The 24,504-nt window shown below is 38.0% G+C and overlaps 1 protein-coding gene across 1 annotated transcript in view; it reads left to right on the plus strand.

The window, feature by feature from the left end:
• Positions 1–24,194, plus strand: part of ZMPSTE24 (zinc metallopeptidase STE24) — a gene marked incomplete at both ends in the record, with an annotated part of 47,369 nt that extends 23,175 nt beyond the window's left edge. Inside the window, 5 exons of the mRNA XM_079727991.1 lie at positions 48–189; positions 5,038–5,222; positions 19,177–19,281; positions 21,033–21,176; positions 23,970–24,194. Of these exons, the coding sequence (XP_079584117.1) occupies positions 48–189; positions 5,038–5,222; positions 19,177–19,281; positions 21,033–21,176; positions 23,970–24,194 (801 nt within the window). The remainder of the gene's footprint in view (positions 1–47; positions 190–5,037; positions 5,223–19,176; positions 19,282–21,032; positions 21,177–23,969) is intronic.
• Between the last annotated feature and the right edge of the window lie 310 nt (positions 24,195–24,504).

The following is a 24,504-nucleotide window of genomic DNA, read 5'->3' on the forward strand; positions in this document are numbered from 1 at the left end:
TCTCTTTAAGGACATATTCATAGGTTGTTCTCATATTTGCGTTTCAGGTGCTTGTCACCATCTATGCTGATTACATTGCCCCTTTATTTGACAAATTCACACCTCTTCCTGAGGGAAAGCTTAAACAAGAAATTGAAGTCATGGCAAAGAGTATTGATTTCCCTTTGACTAAGGTGTATGTTGTTCAAGGTAAGGCTCCCTGGGGTAAGAAGATTTTATTTGAGTGGTTTGTTTTATTTGACTAGTTTATTCTTAAAACTTTAATAAAAGAACAAATCAGTTGGTTTGGGGGTTTTTTTGTTTGTTTGTTTTTGTTATTTAAAGATTAAGATTTTACATTTTGGCTTTTGAAGATTTATAAGAATTGATGACATAGTCCAGGGATAGAAACTGGTGGCCTGATGCCAAGTCCCGCTCTTGCCTACAGCTATGTTTGGTTGGCTTTATTGTTTTTAATTCTGCACCAAGGCCTTTATCACTCCCTGCTATGTCATGATATTAGACTGATTTATTCACTTCTATTACCTGCCTGGCTCCTATATGTAATTGAGTTGGTTTCTTGCTTAGATTCCATTTGGCACTGGTTCGGGGGCTCAAAAACAAAACCAATGTTATTGGCTTTGTCTCCACCAAGAAAACTTCCAGTGTTCTGCAGGACTCTGATTTCACCTGCAGATTACCCAAGATTGGTACCACTTGGTATTTTAGATTAGTTATACTCTGCTTTACTGATGATTGCTTTTGAAAATTAAGCTATCTATCTATTAGCTTGTGTAAGACTACTAAAGTCTCAAGGAAAGCTACAAAGATGCAAAGAAAAACTGTGTGGTACCATGACTTTCAGAATCTGTAAATTAAAATCCATGTAAATGAATGAGTGTAGTTCTGCCTCTGCCACTTACCAGCTGTGGGATCTTGGACAAGTCACTTTGCATCTCTGGGTTTCAGTTTTGCTTCCTCTGAACTATGGTCTGGCAAATGCTTTCTGTAAAGGGCTAGACAGTAATTATTTTAGGCTTTGCAGGTCACATGGTCTCTGTTGCAACTCTGCCATGATAGTACAAAAGCAGCCATAGTAATACATAAAGAAACAAGCATGGCTGTTTTCTAATAAAACTTTATTTATAAAAATAAGCAGCAGGTTTGATTTGACCTGCAAGCCATAGTTTGCCCATTCCTCCTCTAAAGTAAAAATCACCATTGAGAAGTAGCTATGGCAGATGAAGGAGTAGAAACTGAGAAGTAATTGCAGGGTCTGGGAGGACAGAGATGGTCACAACTAGAAAGAATGAATTAACAGCAACGAGAAGAGTGTAGAAATCTCGGGCATTTGGTGGCCAACTAAAGGCACAGTTAGAACATGTCTGTGGGGAAATAGTAGAAAAAGAAGCCAATTCATACTACTGCTTGGCCTCTGAGATTACTAGTCTTTTAATAATATTAAACTAGTAGCACAATGATCAGTATTAGAACAATCTCTGAGGCGCTTTTACTGAAGGGGCAACCTAAGTTGCCGATCACTTATAATCAGATAACTTGAATGCTAATGCTATAACAACAGAGGTAGTCGAGAAGATATGTGATATATACCATCAGTGCTATAAGATTTTAGCTGAAATAGTCAGGGAAGGCTTTATGGAGGGTTATAACATGAGCTGGGACTTTGTGGAAAATCAAAATTTGAGTAGGTGGAGGGTAGCATTTCAGAGGTCAGGCTGTGGAGCCAATAGGCATGCGTTTAAATTCTAGTTCTAGCACAGATTCCCCGTGTGACTTTGGACAACTTACCTCTGCTAAACAGAAGTTACTAATCTGCAATGCATGTTTCTGTTGTTGTTAATCATGTTGTCAAAAATATTTTGAGTGAATGAATGTTGTTAATAACAATAACAACACACATGATGGATTTGTAAATTGAAAGGAAAAACCGAGTGAAAAACCAAGAATCTTGCTCTCAGAAAGTATCAGTAAGTATTGTGCAGAGAATTAAACTGATGTGAAGTGGTAAAGAAAGGCTGAGTAGATACTTTTGATTAGGTCATCAGACAAGACATCTCTGAGCAAATGAATTTAAGCTGAGATCTGAAGGAAGGAGCCATCCATGCCAAGATCAATGGAGAGACCCTCCAGAGCTTTGTATCTTCAAGAAACAGAAAAAAGTCCAGTGTGGCTACCACATGGCAGGGAAGTGTTATGACATGAAATCTGAGACGTAGGCGAGAGTCGGACCACATAAGCCTTTGTAAATCAGAGTAAGGAGCTTGGATTTTATTTTAAGTCTAGGGTTAAAGCTATTGAAGGTTTTAGGCAGGAAAGTGACATGGCCTAGTTTGTACTTTTTACCTATTTTAGGTTGCTATATAGAGAATAGACGGTAGGGGAGGCAAGAGTAGAAGCAGGGAGAGCAGTTAGGAGGCCAGTGCTGTTCAGGAGGAGATAATGTGGCTTAGACTAGAATAGTAGTAACTGATGGAGAGAAGTGGATATATACTGGGGATGTGTTTTAGAGGTAGAGTTGATGGAATTTGCCAGTAGATGACATGTAAAGGGATAAGAGAGAAAGAGACATCAAAGATAACGACCTAGATTTTTGGACTAAGCAGTTGGATAAATGGTAGGTTACTGAGATGGGAAAAAACTGGGAGAAGAGCAGGTCTGTGAGGGTTTAAGTTCTGATGGGTGTGTTATATACCTATTGAACATTGTACTAGAGTTCTACAAGCAGTAGTTAGTTGCACGCCAGCCATAGAAACCAACTATGGCTGACTTAACCAGAGAAATTCCTTATTGAAACAATATTTGATAACTCACAAAGTCACCAGGAAAGTTAAGTTTACCAAACTTGGGAAGTGGGCTCTCCATCGGGAGACTAGGAACTCAGAATCGTCCTGCAGAACCAGTCTGGGGAGGACACTGCTAGTAGCTCCTGATGTTGGAGTCAGCAGTGTGTATCCCTGACACCCCTTCCACTAGCACCTGCAGAATTCATTCCTCACTGCCCTGTTTCTTTATGTAATTAGCTAACTGTTTCAGAGTCCCCAGTGGGTGCATCTGATTGACTGAGCCAGGGCACTGGGCTAGCTGCCAGGAGTGCTTGGGGAAGCAGATAGCTAGCTTTTTAGATTTCTCAAATGAGAAGCAGTCTCTCACAAGACTTGCATGATACGAAATTCCCTAAACTCTGCAAGGGAATTCTAATACTGGTCTGGGAAAAAACTATACTTGAGAATATAAACAACAGATAGGTACTTTAGCCATCCATGTGGAGATGTAGGCCTGTCAAATAAGCAGCTGGATATATAAATCCAGAGTTCTAGGGAGAGGTCAGGGCTAGAAATAGTGATATGGAAGTATCTGTATCTGGCATGTAGATACCTCCTTGGATGAAGGCACTTAGAGAAGAGAAGGGGGCTCAGGTCAGAGTCAGCAGAGGAGGAAGAGCCAGCAAAGGAGGCTGAAGAGGAGAGACCATTGAGGTAGGAAGAAAACCAGGAGAAGATGGTGTTTCTCTTGAGATAGTCGTCGAAGAAAGTGTTTCAAGGAGGGAGTGGTCAACGGTATGAAATGCTGCCAAGAAGCTGATTAAGATAAGACATCATAAATGAAAGATGAAGAGACAGCTGGCCATGCCTTACAATTTCATAGAACGTTTTGGTTTTCAGAGTTCCCAAATACATTACTTCATACCTCAAGTGGTACGATAAATCCATTCAGTAAACAAGCATTATTGAATAAATACTACATGCAAGGCATAGTGATACTATGCCAAAAAACTTATGGTCTAGTGCAGGGACTCTTAAAACTTTAGTGAGTATAAGAATTCTCTGGAGAGTTTGTTTAAAGATTCCTCGGCTCCATTCTCAGATATTGGGTGTTTCTAGTATTTACGTCTAACAAGTACCCATAGGTGATTTTGGTGTAGGCATTCTTTGGGCCACACTTTGAGATACTTAGACCAGTGGGAGATACTAAGACATTCATTTTGTTTTATTTATCTGCCTACTTCCATAGATAACTTCAGGTAGCTTCTAAGAAATATTTTAAAATTAATTTAAAAATTAGAATCAGAGAAGATAGAAATGAGATAGAAGTATAAGATCTAGATACCCAGCTTTCCAGATCCTAAGATCCTATATTATTGATAAAATTGGACCACATATTTGGCTCTTAACTTCCAGGCAACCAAACCAAAAAGTCCTGGCCTCATATCATAAACGGGCAAATAAAGCTTAAAGAAATTAAGAAGGTTTCTTACATTTACACAACTAATACATGGCAGAGCCAAGATTTGAACCTAAAGTCATTCTGAACCACTAAATTCACTGCACATGCTAGAACATAAAATATAAAGAAAATAAAGTATAGAAAATAAAGAAAAATATAAAGAAGAAGATAAAAATCAACTGTAGTTCAGCTACTGTTAAAAATTTAGGGTTTTTTTTTTCAGTCTTTTTAAGATAGTTTTAAATAAGTATACTGACTTTAAAAGCCTTGGAACAGAGAAAAGTATAAGGGAGGGAACAAAAATCCATATTTCTAGAAGCCAGTGATAAACGCTTCAATATTTTAATATATTTCTTAATAGGTTTGTGTTTCTGCTTTTCTATTTACATGTACATTTTTTCATGACAATAATGGAATTTTATATACATGAAGTTTTACATCCTTTTCAGTTATGTTGGTGAGCTTTTTCCTATCTTGTTAAAATATTTCAAAAGTATACTTTTTTTCTGGCTGCTTAAAATTCCATTTCATAGCTTTACCATAATTTAATCATTCCATGACTGTTGGATATTTAGGCTTTATTTATTTACTTATTGCTATAAAGCTGCAATGAGCATAAATATTTGTTGTCAAGACTGCAGAGAAACAGGCACTTTCCACTGCTGGTGGTGATTTATGTTGATATAATATTCTTCAGGTGTTAAACAATTGAAAATGTTAATGTCCTTTCCAGTAATTCAGTTTCTAGGCATCTCTCCAAAAAACCCCATACTTTTTAATTATTTTCCATGCTTTGAACTGTCTTTTCCTTAGGATCTAAACGCTCTTCCCACAGCAATGCTTATTTTTATGGCTTCTTCAAGAACAAGCGAATAGTTTTGTTTGACACTCTACTAGAAGAGTATTCTGTACTAAACAAAGACATCCAGGAGGAGTCTGGCATGGAACCCTGCAATGATGGAGAAGGGGACAGTGAAGAAATAAAAGCTAAAGTTAAAGTGAGTTCTTCTCTTCCTAAGAGACCCTGGCTTAGTTTTTATGAACAGTTCCTGTGACAACTCAAAATAACATTAATTTCTATGTAGTGAGTGTTGAATTCAGGGAGACTATCAAATAAAAACACAGTGGCCCCTTTATAACTGTGGTATTTGGGAGAGATTATCACTATCGTTACATGCTAACTACCTTGCAAGCTTTCACAGAATGTACACATGTATAAGGTAGGAAAATTCTTATGATTATAAGCTGTCTTTAAAACAGGGACTTATTATATATAATTCCTGACATGTTTATGATTGAAGAATTCCCACAGGCAAGATAAAAAGGCAATAAACATCTCATTTTTAGCTTCATTGAGATATAGTAACTATAGGCTTTGGCAGTGGAGAGACTTGAATTTGAATCCTGGTTCTGTCATTTAGTAGCTGTGCATTCTTGGGTAAACTATGTAACTTGGTCAGTTTTCTTTTGTTTGTTTAACAAATATTTATGAAATGTAAACTCTGTGCTGAGATACTTTCCTTGGCACTAGGAATACAAAAATAAAGAGGCAAACCTTGCTCTTAAGGAGTTTATAGTCTAAAGGGGAGAAAGTCATACAAGCACAGTACAATATGGTAATAGCTGCATTGAAGCTATAAATAGTGGATGCAGTGAGAGCACAAGAGAAGACATTTGTTAAATCTGACCTTTTAGTCTGAGAAAGCTTTTTCTGAATCTTCTCCTGGATGAGGTCAGCTAATGCTGATTAGCAAAATCATACCAAGACTAAATGGGGAGGGGAAACACTGATAAGAAAACAGTACATATTTCATCAGAAACAGTCTCCAGTAGTTGTGTGTATGACGGAATGTGCCATTGGCTTTGGTGTCATTCAGAGATGATTTTGGATCTGTGTAACTCTGGGCAAGTAACTTAAGCTCTCTAAGTCTTTGATTTCTTAACTGAAAGACAATGCCATCAGGGTTTCTCATCTTGGCACTATTGACATCTTGGACCAGACAATTTTTCATCATGGGAGGCTATCTTGTGCGTCATAAGATGTTTAGCAGCATCTCTGGCCTCTCCCTTTAGGTGCCAGTATCAATCCCTCCTTTCCCAACAACTGTGACAATGAAAAATGTCACTAGACATTGCCAGATGTCCCCGGGGTTGGGGGGTGCTGGAAGGAGGGGGCAAGATCACTCCTAGTTGAAAAACACTGGGATAAAGATGCCTACCTTTTAGGGTTGTTAAGATTAAATGAAATAATATATGGGAATAACCTTGTACTCTATGTACTTTAAGTACCAGAAAATAACTATTATCACTGAGCATCTGTTTTGCCTCTAAAGAGATGGTCTAATAGAGTGCCTAGCCTGTTATAAATATGTAGATGGAACAAAATTCTGTGAAGGGGTTAAACAGCATTGGGTGAAGGTTAACTCCTTTGATTATATTTATTTTTAAGTGGGTTTATCAGATTTCCCTGGCGGTCCAGTTGTTAAGACTCTGTGCTCCAAATGCCGGGGGCACGGGTTCGATCCCTGGTTGGGGAGCTAAGACCCCACATGCCGTGTGGTGGGGCCAAAAAAAAAAAAAAAAAAGGGAAACAAGTGGGTTTATCCTGTCCGGATACTGGAATAAAAGTCATTTTGGTCTGACCAAGAGTCATAGGAATTTAAGCTAGGAAGAGCTCTTAAGGTCATCTTATAGACAGGAAAACTGAAGTCCAAAAAGAGTAACCAGGTGACAACAGTGGGGAATCATGCAAGTTCAGCAAGTCAACCTGCTGAAGAGGTATCCACATACAGGGTGGATTACTTTATAGCCAAACCTGGGTGTTAGATAGTGGTCTGCTGATTTCAGTAATGAAATAACTGACCTTTAGTATCTGTGAGAACAGTGTTCTTTGGCTTAAATCTTAGAAAAGATTAGTCTTTTGAACCATGTTGAATGGAGTTTGAGTTATTTTGTTGGCTTCTTGAAGAGTAGCTGCAAATATTTTAGCATCTATGTATAAGTTACATAGTCCTACCTAGAGAACCTGTAGTAGAGGAGAGTAGATATGTATACAAATAGCCCATAGTTTAAGGCAGAGGGTGGTAAATGAGTGGCTGAAATAGTGTGGCTTTTAGAAATTAAGAAATTAATGCAGATGCTAATGGTCAGACGGGTTTCTTAAAAGAGAGGATATTTGAACTAGGCAAAATTTTGACTTGGGGATGGAGCTTTTCAGGTTGAAGATATGGAATGAATAAAGCTATAAAGACAACTATACAACGGCTATTCTGAGACTAATGAATAAATGGATTCTTGTAGAAGGGGATAGAAAGATAGGCCAGGACCAGTTTGTAAAGTACTTCTTCCTGAAGACATTGAGTGGTCATTTTCAGTGGCCTGGAAAGTTTAGATTGATTTGGGTAGAGGCCAAAGCTTGTTTTAGGAAGTTTAAAATTTGGTGGCAACATATATGATAGAGCAAAGATTAGAGGCAAGGGGGACTTCTAGGGGCCTATTGCATCAAGATAACCAAGATAAGCATGAAATAAGGGCCTACACTAGAGTGAGAGGTGAGAATAAGTGTGGAGTCATAATAAAAGATGGATTTAAAGTACTTGGGTGATTGCTATTATGGGGAGTAAAGGAGAAAGTCAAAGATTGACGCAGAATGCCAGTGCATGTACCACAGGTGAGGTGATTTTAGGTAGTATACCAATATTTGAAATTTGAATGGCTATATGTGTATTAATGTATATTAGGAAAAAGCTAAAACTAGCTTATCATGATTTCATGAAAATTGTCATTTAGGATAAGGTTAAGTTTTAAAAAGTGAATTGATTTTTTAAAAGATATTAAATAATCACACAGAGAATACATAGGTGTGGCAGAAGTTTAGGAAATAGTGGTTTATTCAGCACCTGCTACTGAACGCCTACTATGTACAACACAGTGGAGGATGCAAAAATGGTTTTAAGTCTGGATCATGTAGAAAGGATGAAGTGTTTCATTTTGAACAGAAGAAAACTAAAGTTATCTGAAATCCCTCCTCTTAGAGATAACTACTATTAACATTTTGATGAATATCTCCATACTGGCTATTCACATTTTAAAAGATGTCTAGGAAACTTACTGTCTGCAGTTTTATCCTTCAGAAGACAAATTCGATCACTGGAACAACCTGTCTCAAAAGCAGTTTAAGTAAAAGGAAAAATTTTAATGTATAAAAGCTGTACTTTTATAGAAGAAAACAAGTATTTCCCCAGCAAGTGCTAGGGTCATGTGAAAGTATTCCCAGTTGATAAGTATAATAGAGGACAAGATCCAGAGATGTGGGTTTGGCTTTTACCCACTACTTATTAGCAAGGTGATCTTAAGAGATTTTAACTTCTCAGTGTCCTTTATCTCTAAAATGAAGATATTACTTCCCATCTTGCGCAGCTTGGTGTTGTGAGGATCAAATGAATCAGCATATGAATTTTATGAAAAGGGAAGTGCTATAGAAAAGTGAAAGATATGTGGTACTTATTTTTGTTCTTGTATGTGAAATTTGCATGGGAAGAAAAGAAAATCCAGTTTTGTCTAAGAATCTACCACCAATAAACAAGTCTCCTTTCTGCAGAAAGTGACCCTTATTTAAGCTCTTTTCATTCCATATATTTGAATGTGACTCCATGCAGTTCTGAATAGCTTCCTAAACCCAGACATTAAACCAAGAGACAAGAGCCTATGTTATCTAATAGAGACCTGCTTGTTTTATAAAAGAATTAATTCATAGTCCATACTGGGAAGCAGGTAACTAGTGAAAACAGAAACCTAAAGACTGTGTTACTTTATATAAAATGAGGATAATGATAGCTGCCTTGTAGTAGTGGAGATTAACAAACTATATGTAAAATATCTAATAATACAGCGTCTAGTACATAGACCATTTAATGAGTGGGAACTGTTATCATTAAACAAAGCAGCCTATTTTGCTTATTATTAAACTAATAGACAAATTAGAAAACATGAATAATCCAACTAACCATAAACATCTTACTGTATATATAGTATACTATATATATACTTTATATATATATAGTATACTATAAATATATATAGTATACTATATATATTTATTTTAAATCATCTTTTTTTTTTTTTTTTTTTTTGCGGTACGCGGGCCTCCCACCACCGCGGCCTCTCCCGCCGCGGAGCAGAGGCTCCGGACGCGCAGGCCCAGCGGCCATGGCCCACGGGCCCAGTCGCTCCACGGCACGCGGGATCCTCCCAGATCGGGGCATGAACCCGCGGCCCCCCGCATCGGCAGGCGGACTCCCAACCACTGCGCCACCAGGGAAGCCCTAAATCATCATTTTTTAAAACCATTCTCCTCGGGACTTCCCTGATGGCTCAGTGGTTAGAATCCGCCTACCAATGCAGGGGACACGGGTTTGAGCCCTGGTCCGGGAAGGTCCCACGGGAAGATCCCACATGCCGTGGAGCAACTAAGCCCATGCGCCACAACTACCGAGCCTGTGCTCTAGAGCCCACGTACCACAAATACTGAAGCCTGCACACCTAGAGCCTGTGCTCCTCAAAAAGAGAAACCACCGCAATGAGAAGCCAGCACACTGCAACGAAGAGTAGACCCCGCTCGCCGCAACTAGAGAAAGCCCACACGCAGCAACGAAGACCCAAAGCAGCCAAAAATAAATAAATAAATGAATAAATAAATAAATCAGTTAATTAATAAAATAAAATAATTCTCCTCTTATTGGGTGTATGGGTTGTTTCCAGTTTTTTGCTGTTAAAAATATTCTTGCAATGAATATTTTTGTATATAAATCTTCAGTTGCACCTCTTTATTTCCCCCTTAGAATACATGTCTATTAATTGGTGCTTTGTTCGTTATTCCCTCTTGATGGCCATTCCCTGAAGGTACAGGTACACGTGTCTCTTAGCCATTTAAGAAACTAGGCTAGTTATCTCATTCTTTACTTTCTCTTCCAAATGTATTCTGACCTAAATACTGATGTTTAAAAGGAAAAGAGATAATAAATGTAAATGCTATCTTGCCAGTCATTTTAATCTATCCCTCTACCCAGCCTCATTTTTAAGTGATCATTTTCCTTAAAAATGAGGAATTGGTGAAGGAGTGGAAAAGTGGTAGAATATCTAGATTCCAGTATCTTGCTGCCTGTGTTTCCATTAGGTTGCATTTTTCTAAGGTGTATAAAACAAAATAAATTCCCTTTTTGTCTATATTTTTTTGTACTTCACTTTTTTTTTTTTTTTTTGTGGTACGCGGGCTTCTCACTGCTGTGGCCTCCCCCGTTGCAGAGCACAGGCTCCGGATGCGCAGGCTCAGCGGCCATGGCGCACGGACCCAGCCGCTCCGCGGCATGTGGGATCCTCCCAAACCGGGGCACGAACCCGCGTCCCCTGCATCGGCAGGCGGACTCTCAACCACTGCGCCACCAGGGAAGCCGTTGTACTTCACTCTTTTAAGTAGCTGGAGTTTATTTCAAAACTGTTAGCCTTCACTTTCTAGGGTATATATTGTGTAATGGTTGCGGGATAGATATGTGTCCCATAGATGAAGCTTTTTTATTATTTTGTTTATTTTTTTAAAACAAGAATATTTTTTATTTTATTTAAGAATATTTTTTAAATATTTATTTTTAAATAACAACACACTTTTTTTTAAATTAATTAATTAATTGATTTTTGGCTGCATTGGGTCTTAGTTGCTGCGCGCGGGCTTGCTCTAGTTGTAGTCAGCAGTGGCTACTCTTCGTTGCAGTGTGCGGGCTTCTCATTGAGGTGGCTTCTCTCGTTGGGAGCACCGGCTCTAGGTGCGCGGGCTTCAGTAGTTGTGGCTTGAGGGCTCTAGGGCACAGGCTCAGTAGTTGTGGCGCAGGGGCTTAGTTGCTCTGCGGCATGTGGGATCTTCCCAGACCAGGGCTTGAACCCGTGTCCCTGCATTGACAGGCGGATTCTTAACCACTGAGCCACCAGGGAAGTCCCCCAAAATATTTACTTTTTAATTTTTTTATTTTGGCTGCACCAGGTCTTAGTTGCATCGTGCGGACTTTTTAGTTGCGGCATGCAAACTCTTAGTTGTGGCATGCGTGTGGCATCTAGTTCCCTGACCAAGGATTGAACCTGGGCCCGCTGCATTGGGAGCATGGAGTCTTATCCACTGCACTACCAGGGAAGTCCCTGATGTGGACCATTTTTTAAAAGTCTTTATTGAATTTGTTACAATATTGCTTCTGTTTAATGTTTTGGTTAAGTGTACAGTTCAGTGGGTTTTAGTATATAATGTGCAACCATCACCATATCACATTCATCCTTTTACTTTTAACCTTACTGTTTTTATATTTTAGATGTCTCATACATAGATAGACTTTGTTGTTATGGTTGCTTTTAAATCCAATCTAACACTCACTATCTTTTTTTTTGACAAGCTTTATTTATTCATGTATATTGTGATTACTGATATATTTGGAATTATTTTTACCATATTATTTTATGCCTTTTTTCCCCTCTATCCTTTTCATATCCCCCCCACCTCCACCCCAAACATATACACACACATCCTCATCTTGCTTTATTTTTAGAACTTATTGAAGGTTTTTAAAAAATGATATTTGGGTTGTCATTAAGATTTGAAGGTTCATATATGACTATTCTTTTAATGGTTGCTGTTAAAAATAAATCATGCCCATATAACCTAAAATCTTAAAATATACAATATCTTCACTGCTTCCTGAACAATCCAGGAACCTTAAATAAACACTTTGATCTAATTATACCCCCTTCATATTATATTTTAGTTTTATCTTGTTTATTTTTTACCCCTAAAATTAGCATTATTATTATTTTATGCAGTCATTATTTAAGTTTACCTATGTGCTTACCTGTGTCTTTGCTTACCATTCTGTATTCATCTCACACCTTCCTTTTAGAAATTACTTTGCTTCTTCCAGAGCATATGCTTTAGAAATTTCTTTGGAAAGTTGTTTTTGTTTTATTTATTTATTTACTTACTTACTTATCGGCTGCGTTAGGTCTTCGTTGCTGCACGCGAGCTTTCTCTAGCTGCGGCGAGCGGGGGCTACTCCTCGTTGTGGTGTGCGGCCTTCTTATTGCAGTGGCTTCTTTTGTTGTGGAGCACAGGCTCTAGGTGCGCGGGCTTCAGTACTTGTGGCACTCGGGCTCAGTAGTTGTGGCTCTCAGATCCTAGAGCGCAGGCTCAGTAGTTGTGATGCACTGGCTTAGTTGCTCCGCGGCATGTGGGATCTTCCCCAACCAGGGCTTGAACCCATGTCCCCTGCATTGGCAGGCGGATTCTTAACCACTGTGCCACCAGGGGAGTTGTCCCTGTTTTTGTTTTTATATCACTCTCATTCTAGATATCAGTTCAAGATTGACAGCTATTTATCCTAGCATCCTAATATTTGTTTATTTATTTTTTTTCTATTCTGTTCTGATTTCCTTTGTTCCTGTTGAAAAAGTCTGCTCTGTGAGAATTCCCTGGCGGTCCAGTGCTTAGGACTCTGTGCTTCCCCTGCAGGGGGCCATGGGTTCGATCCCTGGTCGGGGAACTAAGATCCTGCCTGCAGCATGGCCAAAAAAAAAAAAAAAAGTCTTCTCTGAGCCTATTGTCTTTTTTTTTTTTTTTTTTTTTTTTTTTTTAGTTCTTTCCAGTTATTCTTAAGATTTCTCTTTGATTTTCGTGTTGTGAAAGTATGGACTTCTTTATCCCAGTCCTGTTTGGGATATACTGTGGTTCCTAAATCTAAGGACTCTTTCCTGAAGTTTTAAAAATTCCTTGCCATTATCTAAAGTATTCCTTCTTTCCCGTTCTCCCTAGTCTATCTTTCTGGAATTCCAATTAGATGAATATTATACCATCTCATTCTGTCTCCCATGGGTGCTAACCACTCGTCTATATTTGTCTCTTGGAGCTGCATTCTGTAACTTTTCAGCTCTACACTCCAGTTCATGGATTCTTTCTTTAGCTATATTTAATCTGTTCTTTAACCAGTCCATTGTGTTTTAAAGTTCTAATTGGTTCTTTTTCAAATCAGTCATTTCTGGTAGTCTCTTATTCCTTCCTCATGTTTTTAGTTCCCTTGTTTGTATAAAACATGCTTCTTTTTATTCTGTATCTGATAATTCCAGTATCTGAAGTCTTAAGGAGCTAATGCAGCTAGCTCCATATTGTTTCTGCTAACTCTTGCTCATTGTGGCTTGTTTTCTGAAGTATTTGGTAATTTTTATTGTGAGTTCATAATATGTCAATGATCTTAATCTTCGGGAATCTTGAAGCATCTGGGTTTAGGGTACATTCCTCAATAGAGGATTTGTATTTGCTTCTATCAGTTGGCTCCAGTGCTACCAAGCCAGAAGCACTTTTTTTTTTTTTTTTTTGCGTTACGCAGGCCTCTCACTGTTGTGGCCTCTCCCCTTGCGGAGCGCAGGCTCCGGACGCACAGGCTCAGCGGCCATGGCTCATGGGCCTAGCCGCTCTGCGGCATGTGGGATCCTCCCGGACCGGGGCACGAACCCGTGTCCCCTGCATCTGCAGGCGGACTCTCAACCACTGCGCCACCAGGGAAGCCCCAGAAGCACTTTAATATCTCATCTTGGGGTTTTCTGGACCATGCAGATGATGTTTTTGAATTTTAATGGAGACTTTTCTTTTTTTTTCCACTTTAGATGAGCTTGACAGTTGGACTACTTTGCCAGCATTTTTTTTTTTTTTCTGGCTCACTCTGACTCAGAGTATACCCCTTCATGGGATCATGCAAGGGATGTTAATTTCAACTCCTCACCTTTGGCTTTTTCTTACTTTAAAATAAACTAAACTGTATGTTTAAAAGATATTTGTTTTACCTTATTAAGCATTTTAAGATTTTTTCAGAGTATGTGTGTGTTGGTGAGTGAATGTGGGTATGCACATGTGAGAGTGTGTGTATAAGATTAAATTGTTCATTGTGTCCTGGCACTATTTAAATTGAATCTGGAAAGTTTATAAACAGTGAGAATTTTATTTGGCTTTGTAAACATTATATTTTATCATTCATATGACCACCTACCATTTAGGTTTAGTTATTTTATTTAATTTATTTATTTTTATGAGGCATGCAGGATCTTAGTTCCCAGACCAGGGATCGAACCTGTGCCCCCTGCAGTGGAAGCATGGAGTCCTAACCACTGGACCACCAGGGAATTCCCTATGTTTAGTTATTTTAAAACCAGTACTATAATAATATGCAAATGATTACATATCTGTTAACTAAAAAATTGTTTATTTAATAAATGTTGAATAATTTACTTTTATATCTATAGCTGTGTGAAAGTTGAAAGCACTGGTCTCTGGCATCAGACTACTTGGCTTCGCATCCCAGGTTTTCTACTTATTGGCTGTGTGGCCATAGGAAAATTAGTTAATTTCTCTGTACCTAGATTTTCTCATCTTTATTTATTTTTTAAATTAATTTTTATTAATTAATTGCTTTACAATGTTGTGTTAGCCGCCACTGCACAAGAAAATGAATCAGCCATACACATACAGATATCCCCTCCCTTTTGGACGTCCCTCCCATTTAGGTTACCACAGTGCATTAGGTAGAGTTCCCTGTGCTATACAGTATGTTCCCATCAGTTGTCTAGATTTTCTCATCTTTAAAGGGCAGTAATAAGTGTACTTATCTAATATGGTGATTATGATGTATAAATGAATTATAATACAGTATTTAGCACAGAGGACCTGGTACATAGTCACTGTTTAATAAATGTTAGCAACTTTGTTGTTACTTTTTAAATCTTTCCTGGCCTATTCTTCATATGTGTTGAAGGAAAAAAACATATGTATGCATGTGTATGTATATATTTTTGTGTGTATATGTGTGTGTGTGTATGTGTGTATTTACATATATATTTGTAATGTTGGTTTGAGAGGCTATCATAAAGTTAGGGAAGCAGGGCTCCAATAAATTTTAACATTAAATTTTACTTTATTAAAGTAACACAAACATATTGTTTAGAATTCAGAGTACAAAAAAAGTATATAATAAAATATAGCAGTTTCATGTTTCTCGCTTCTCTGTGCTGCTCACGTCCTGCCAGGGCCCTTTCCCCACAGACTGCAACTCTTTTAGCTTCTTCTGACATTTACACATATCATTTTTCTATATTGTATGTGTACTATTATTTATTGACCCTATCTCTTTTTTTTTTTTTTTTCTGCACCGCACGGCATGTGACATCTTAGTTTCCCCAGCCAGGGATCCACCCTGCACCCCCTGCAGTGGAAGCGCAGAGTCTTAACCACTGGGCCGCCAGCAAAGTCCCTGACACTATATCTCTTGACTCTCACGTACAGTAGATGAGGATTTAGCTCTTGTCGTAACATCCGCTCTGCTCCTCCCTTCCCTCAGTTCTTCCAATATAGTCCTGTTACAGTTCTTGGTTTAATCAGTATCAAAACATTTTTGTAAACATTATTGTAAAACAGTGTTGTACCTATTCACTGCTGAGCATGCCTTACCTTTTTTCCCTCTTGCTTAATAATTGCTTTTTTTTTAAAGTGTGCTTAGTTATCCTTTTATCTTTTTGCTAATTCTTCTCACAACTTCTGCTGTCTTTCAGTATAATTTCCTACAAGTTTAATTGCATCATTAACCTTATTAGTTTTAGTCCCCCTCATCCCTGCCACACCCCGAGAGAGGTCTCTATTTTCTTTCTTTGGGGTGGTTTCCCTGAAGCCCTGCTCTTCAGCTCTCATACTGGACTTCCCTTGTGCTCATCCTTGATTCCATGTTGATTTGCTGTGTTCTCTTGATAGTGTACATCTTCTACTAGTTTCTTCAGGTTAAAAAGATGGTATGGTGACTGAGAGTGTGATCATGGCAGCCCTCAACAGATTTTCTTTCGAGTCACACTGTTCAAATCTGGGTGGGTTACCCTCTCTAGCTGGTGTATAGATGTCATTCTGGGGTTGCCCTTTACCATTAGAGATTTCCTTCACTTCTCTCCTACATTGGGTCTCCTGTGTTCTGTACTCCATGACTTTTTGTTCCTTAATTTACCCCTTCATTTTGGTAAAGAACATCCTCAATCCAGTACCTTCCTGAGAAAGACTGCATAGTAAAATTTTTGAGTCCTTGCATCAAAATGCCTTCACTTTTCTGTCACATTCTTTTCTGTCACTTTGACTAGGGTTTACATTTCTAGATTGGAAATACTTTTTCTTCAAGATCGTGAAGGCATTGTTCCATCATCTTTTTTTTTAATTGCTTTATTTTTATTTTTAAAAATTAATTAATTAATTTTTTGACTGCGCCACACAGCTTGTGGGATCTCAGTTCCCTTACCAGGGATAGAACTTGGGCTGCAACAGTGAAAGCCCAGAATCCTAACCACTAGGCCACCAGGGAACTCTCTCCATTGTCTTCTTGATTTCAACATTGCTGGTGAGGTGTCTGAAACCATTCAGTTTACTTATCCTTAGTATGTTACCTTAATTTTTACGCTTCTAGAAAATTGTTGGATCCTTTCTCTGTGTTCTGAAATTTCACATGCCTTGGTGTGAGCCTTTTTTAAAAATTGAAGTATAGTTGATTTGCAATATTATATTAGTTTCAAATGTGTAACATAGTGGGTCTGTTTTTACCCATTGTGCTGGGTATGCACTGGGCCCTTTTAATTTGGAAGTTGAGGTTCTTTGGTACTAGGAAACTTTCTGGAATTGTTTTGTTGATGATTTTCTCCTCTCCATTTTTTTATTCTCTCTTTTCAGAGTTCCTATTATTTGAATGTTGGCTTCCTTATATTGAACTTTCTTAGCTTTTCTCCCCTGCTTTTCCATTTCTTTATTTCTTCTATTTTCTGGGAGATTCCATCATCTCCCAACCTTTTTTAAAAAAAATAAATTTGTTTATTTATTTTTGGCTGCATTGGGTCTTCATTGCTGTGTGTGGGCTTCTCATTGTGGTGGCTTCTCTTGTTGCGGAGCACAGGCTCTAGGCGTGTGGGCTTCAGTAGTTGTGGCTCACAGGCTCTAGAGTGCAGACTCATTAGTTGTGGCACACAGGCTTAGTTGCTCCACAGCATGTGGGATCTTCCCAGACCAGGGATCAAACCCATGTCCCCTGCATTGGCAGGTGGATTCTTAACCACTGTGCCACCAGGGAAGTCCTTCCAATCATTCTATTAAGCTTTAATTTCCAAGATTTATTTTTCTCTGAATTTCCCATTTTTACAGTATCCTCTGTTTTTCCACGAATGTAATATCTTATCTCTGAATTTTCTCCTTCTATAATTTCTGTTTCTTCCATACTGCATTTTTTTCTGTATCTGGTCTTCCATCTTAACAGCTTACTTACCTTGTATACCTGATAATCCTTGTTCGTGTACTCCTTAGTAAAGGAATGGGACTGAAAACCTGACTGGAATCTCTGAGCCTATAGATAAGGCTTATCAACTTTGAGCTTCACTGTAGCTTGGCTTGGGTGTGCTTGTAGTTGAGGAATACCTGCTGTTAGTATCTTCAGGTCTTTCCTGGTAGAATGGTCAGTTCCCAGGGAGTAGTCTTCTAATCTTTTGCCTGGTGGGTAGTTATCTGGGAGCCAGGTATGGGGAGAGGACTAGCTTGGGAGAGGGAGTTCTCAGTGTTCAGTGTACCATACAATTAGGTAAGCAAATACATGGTCTGTTGCTAGTGTACCCAGGCCCTCAACTATGTCGAACTCCCAGTTGAAGTGTCCTATTCTTTTGCCCTATCCAGGGAGAATGAGCTTTCAGGCTTTTGCCAGAACGAGGAGGAGCACTTGCCTTTTGGTGTGGAGTTGGAGAAGGAATCTGGAGCTTTAACCATTTCTCAAACAGCTCTCAGTTCTTATTTCAGCCACCACCTCCTGTTCCCCAGTTCCAGAATTACCTGGTACTGTTAGTTCTCGAGCCCTTTAAAGACTCTCAGTGTTAATCAGTGTTCTCAGCCAGTGTAAATCAGGCTGGTTCTCTTTTCTCCACTGCTAGCTTATGATGTAACTTTCTTTGGCCTGCATAGTCCATTATCATTTGTCTGTCTGCTTCCAAAATGTTGTTGCTATTTCCACCTCACCTGTTTTCCCTATCCTTGTGGGTTTATATCTTTAAAAAAAACAACTCTTGATTGTAGTTTTACTGGAGTTTTTAGAGGGAATAAAATTAGATGTGAATGTTCCCTCTGCCATCTTAGCTTGGAAGTTTCAGTTTTTTAAATAGCATTTCCTGGTGTTTTTGGAGGTCATAAGTGAAATGTGCTTATTAGCAGATAATTTGGAAAATAGGAAAGATATGAAATAAACATCACTGTAATTCTACCATACAGAAAAACTATTGTTGACATTTTGATATACTTTCAGTCTGTTTTCTATATTTGTGTATTTTTACATACACATTTGCATTTTTTCATAATTGGAATCATACTATATATTTTTAGTTTTGTTTCCTGCTTTCTTCACCTAATGAACCATTTTCCCATGTCAGAACATAATCTTTGAAAACATCTAGTGGATATACATCTAGTGGATGTATAACATAAATGTTATTTGGCACTATCATGAGCAGTTTCCCATGTTGCAACATAATCTTTGAAAGCAACATTTCTAATGGGTTTATAATATGGCTGTCACATGACCATGTCATGATTTATTTAACTATTGTCCTATTGATAAAAGTTTATATTTTTTCTAATCTAAAGTAGACTTATGAAGTCAGAATATGTCTGTCTTGTTCATGATTCTGTGTTCAAGCTTAACCCGGTGTTTAATGTGGAGTGGTTCAGGGAATGTTTTGTTAAGTGAATGAACAGTTCTGCACAAAAGTCCAATTGTTTTCTTAAGTTAGAATCTAAGAAGGGCTCTTTCTGGGTTAAAAGGTATAAACTTTTTGAAGTTTGTTGATAATTTATTTTCAATTTGTTCTTCGATTCAGAATAAGAAACAAGGATGTAAAAATGAGGAAGTGCTTGCTGTGCTAGGCCATGAACTGGGGCACTGGAAGCTGGGACACACAGTCAAAAATATCATTATTAGCCAGGTAAGTTTGGAGTGACAATTCTCTTTTTATGGCAGGATAGCCATATAGCAGGCATAAATATAGCAGGCATGAGAGTTCATATAGTAGAGAGGTTAAGACAGACTCTGTAGCCAGGCTTCACATCACGGCTCCCTGACTTACTACCTGTGTAATCTCAGGCAAGTTCCTGAGCCTCTCTCTGCCTCCATTCCATTATTGAGTGATGATATCTCATAGGACTGATGTAAGAATTAAATGAGTTAATACATGTAAAGAGTTTGGAGTAGTACCTGGAATATGGTAAGTACTATATAAGTATTTACTGTTGTTATCATCACCACCTCCTGAGTCGCTCAGGTAAGGAGCTGTGAAGATCAAAAGGAGTGAGCCCAGATAACTTGGGTATTAAAATATTTATTTTATTTTATTTTATTTATTTATTTATTTATTTTGCGGTACGCGGGCCTCTCACCGCTGTGGCCCCTCCCGCCGCGGAGCACAGGCTCCGACACGCAGGCTCAGCGGCCATGGCTCACGGGCCTAGCCGCTCCGCGGCATGTGGGATCCTCCCGGACTGGGGCATGAACCCGCATCCCCTGCATCGGCAGGCAGACTCTCAACCACTGCGCTACCAAGGAAGCCCTAAAATACTTTTTAAAGAACATTTTTTCTCTTTAAAAAAATGTCATTATATACCCATAGAAAAAAAATTGGAAAAGGTAGTAAATATAAAGAAGATAATAATTTCTGTAATACTCCTCTTCTGGGTATTAATTCCACTAAACCAACAGAGTGACCACAGTTTTAAGGCTCTAAGTGAAGTAGCACTGTGTTTTGTTGACTGGTTCTGAGCATATATGGCCTCAACTGAGACTTAAATGGGTCTTTGTACCTTTCTAAAAGGCCAGCTGGTTCTGGGTGATGGATTATATGGGAAGACTTGTGTACCCCTGTACGTGCCTTCCTGTTGCCTTACATCTATAGGTATAAAAATGAATTCCTTGGCTGGAAGCTATGTTGTACGGATACATGGCAGTGAGTAAGACATTAAATAAGTCCAAATCCAAGTTTAATGTAAGTTATTCAGTTTAATAAGGAAAATCACTGCTGCTTTCATGAAGGAAGGGGTCCAATAGAATCAGCCTACCATGAGGGTGGTGGGCTGGTCCCTGAGGTACCTCATCAGGGCTAGGGTTGATTGCCTCTTCTGAAAAATTGGACACTCAGCAAGAGCCAGTGGGGGGATGTCTGTGTTGTTGATTAATGCATTGACTCCATCCCTATCACCATGGCCACTCTGTTCATGAGCCCTTGACCAAGTCCTAGAGTGGCTAAGGAAAGAAGCTGGCTAACATCCACAGAGCAGGTATCTTCTCCACCTGATCATTGAGAGGGCTTCCTCTACTGTGGAACGCTTTTGGTTTACATTCACGTTAGACCTAAGTATTATCATACTCTGGGCTAATTTTGGAAGTTTTACCACATACCTCTTTCCAGATCTTCTTGTTAGCCATCCACTAGTTTGCTCCAAGGACCTAATCATCCAGCTAAACCATTATTTATCCACTAACAATGAATTAGTATATATATCCTCAACTCAGGCCCTCTCTCCTTCTAGAATAAAAGTAAAACTATAAAACTACCTAAATAACTTTTTCTGTGATTACACTAACATCATTCTTAAAATCACATCATCATGATGTCTTGTTCTACTGATCCCACAGTGAAATCAGCTTAGAAATAACTTAGAAATTTTGTATCTTTCTTTCTAGATGAATTCTTTCCTGTGTTTTTTCTTGTTTGCTGTATTAATTGGTCGAAAGGAGCTTTTTGTTGCATTTGGTTTTTATGACAGCCAACCCACTCTAATTGGACTATTGATCATCTTCCAGTTTATTTTTTCACCTTATAATGAGGTAATGTATATTCTTTAAAATTATCTCACATATGCCCTTGTCTATTTCAAATATAGAACCTTTAGGGTGGTGAAAAAACAAAACAAAACTATAGTTTTAACAAGCAGATGAAACAAAGTTTTAGTCCCTTGATTTACTAGCTAGTATAAGAAAATAGCAGAAAAACCCAATCCCAAATAATAAGTGCTTGCATACTGTTAGGGGAAAAAAAAAGTGGAGAATTAGACTTTAGTGGTGAAAACCTTGATATAACAGGTACCTAGAGACTTGGTAGATGGAGATTAACTATTGGAATGCTATGTCCTAGACCACATATTCACCAGTGCTTGGGTGAAAACCTTCTGTGTGTGAGGGGACAAAGCAAATAATAATTGAGTGTAAGTATGACTGGATAAGGGAGGCTGTATGACAGTGTTCCTCTGATTGTATTCCCTGACCACCTGATTCATAATAGCCTTAGCATCCCACCCCAGACCCTCTGAATCAGAATTGGGTGTTTTATGATGAGTGTAGTTTAAGAACCACTCAGTAGGGGGACTCCGTATATGTGATAAGACATAGATTAATGAGACTGTATATGAATAAATCTAGTGATGGCAACATGTCCTGATACTAATTGATTAGACTTCCACTTTAAGCCAAGAAGTAGTATCGGGGATCTTGAGATGTCTCCATTCAGAAGAATTCTTTCTTGGGACAGGTTGTAGAGTTAAGGTTTTAACTTTCTCTAAAAAAGGTGGGGGTGGGCTGGGGTGTAAGGCACCAGCAAAGAAAAATGGAGAGGAATAGATCATGTTTGTATAGCGTTGTCCACAGAATCTACGTTCATTTTCCAGAGAACTGAGATTTATTATCTTTAAACTCTAAATGTTTTAATTTTTTATTTTACCTTTTGCTGAGAATATTTATAAAATGCTGTATACAGACTGTTACTTCTTAAAGAGGTTATAGAACACCTTATAGTGGCAATTGTCATTTCTGTCTTCAGTCACAATTCAGGAATGCCTTAAGGACACTGAGCTATGTGTATGAAATGCCCCAGACTGCTTTGCTCTTTAAGCAGTTATGCTGTTTGTTTGTTTGTTTATTTGTTTAACTAATTTTCTTATCTCTTCGATCACTGTCAGGCTGATAATCCTTTCTAATATCAGTGTAACTTTCTGTTATGGTCATTATCTGTTTATAATTTTCTTCTTCAACCAATCATAGACTGGGAAATCAGATAATCAAACTCATTAAGTAAAAGTTACTAGATTCTGACTGAGTATAAGTGTCCTCTTATAAGTAAGGCACCAGTAACGTTAGTGGTTCTCCTTTGGGCATCTAATTTGGCCTCTCAGTTTTTGTCTTTGTCTCCTTATATTGAGTAGTTGAGTTCACTTCAAAAAATGTCTAAGTAAATGTGGGGTATTAGAGTAATTTGAAATGTGAGATATTAGCAACTGTTTTAAAAACCTTGGTGAGCCCAGGAGATTCATTTCAAAAAGACTAAATATTTAAACAGAAAATCTTATGTTTAATGTCAGCATTTAAGAGGTCATTATAGGAAAGACATATTTTCCCAGAAAATGGGGAAATTGCCCCATCAAGAAGAGCTCGGAAACCTACAGCAGAGTAGGTAGATATAGGTTAGTATCTGCTTATGTTTCTATTTATGTCTTACAGTGAGATTCAAGGAACAGTTAGCCTGGGACACTTGAAATCAGGAGATAGATAGATTAGATAGATAGATAGATAGATAGATAGATAGATAGATAGATAGATAGATACTAGTTAATGATTCTGTCCCAAAAAGTACATTCAAGATTTGGAAAGAAATTTCAGGTAGAATTCAGATATTAGCTTTGAACATATCTAAGAAGGTATCAGGAACTCCCAGACTTTATGTTGAAACTCTGCATCTGCTAGTGGCAATAAGAGGTACAGAGGAGAGACTTTTTAAACTTTTTTTTTTTTTTGCTGACATATTTTAAGGTAAGAAATAGACATCATGTCATTCAACCTGTAATACTTCAATATGCAAATAAATTACTTTTCCCTCAAAATTTATATTTTCGGATGAAATTTGTCCTCTTCATAGTTGTCACCTTCAGGGACCGAACATTTATTCTGATGAAGCTACCATAACTCAGAACACTTTAGAAAATTCTATTTTGAGATTGTCATTAGTGGCTATAGTATATATATATATATGTGTGTGTGTGCGTGTACACACACATATATATATATTAGAATGTTCTCAGTTATCATTTAAAGGTGGATAAGTGAGCAAGAATTTTTTTAAAAAAGAAAAAGAAGAGTCTGAATATAAATCACCACATCTTACCTGTATCTGAGGAAGGTAGTGTCCATGGGCTTTGGAATCATCAAGAATTTCAGCACTGCCATCTTCTAGCAGTGTGACTACAAGCAAGTTATCTCACCTCTCTGAGATACACCTTCCTCATCCGTAAAACAGGAGTAAGAGTAATTACCTTGTAGGATTGTTGGAGAATATGTAAAGCGTCAATTCAGTGCCCAGCACATGGCAGGTTCTCAAATATTAGTATTTCTTTGTTAAGACTGACATTCCTTTGGATATATATATCTGTTCCTGGTCTGTTGGCTTTGGGGGAAAAGGCTCAATTTTTAATAATTCCCCCACCCTAGGTCCCCTAAATATGAGTGATCTTTCCTTTGGCCTGCTGTTTCTCTTATCCTGAGCCAAACTTCCTCTACAGTTTTGGCTCATGAAACCTTTAGTGACAACAAAGAGGGGAGCAGTGGTTAAAACACTTTTATTTACTTTTTCAGGTTCTTTCTTTTTGCCTAACAGTCCTAAGCCGCAGATTTGAATTTCAAGCTGATGCATTTGCCAAGAAACTTGGGAAGGCTAAAGACTTATATTCTGCTTTAATCAAACTAAACAAAGATAACTTGGGTTTCCCTGTTTCTGACTGGTTGTTTTCTATGTGGCATTATTCTCATCCTCCACTACTAGAGAGACTTCAGGCTTTGAAAAATTCAAAACAAGACTGAGTTGCCCAGGGTCTGCAACTGATGACATTTCTGATTATTTCTGTCCTGGCAGCATGTTCTGGCTCTTGATGTTTTTAAACTTTTTTTTTTTAAGAAAAATTATTAAGTATGGAAAAGCCAAGATTTAAATACATTTAATATCTCATTTCAAAAATGATTTTAATAATCCATTTCTTAAAGAAAACACTGGAGGAAATTTTGAGGCTTAATGTTTTTAAAGGCATAGTTTTATCTTTAAAATCTAGTTTACCATCACTTGTAAAATTACTTGAGAAAATACAGAACTTGTTTTATTTACATGCTTATATGG

This window comes from Hyperoodon ampullatus (assembly GCF_949752795.1).
Source record: "Hyperoodon ampullatus genome assembly, chromosome: 2".
In the NCBI taxonomy this organism is placed as follows: domain Eukaryota; kingdom Metazoa; phylum Chordata; class Mammalia; order Artiodactyla; family Ziphiidae; genus Hyperoodon; species Hyperoodon ampullatus.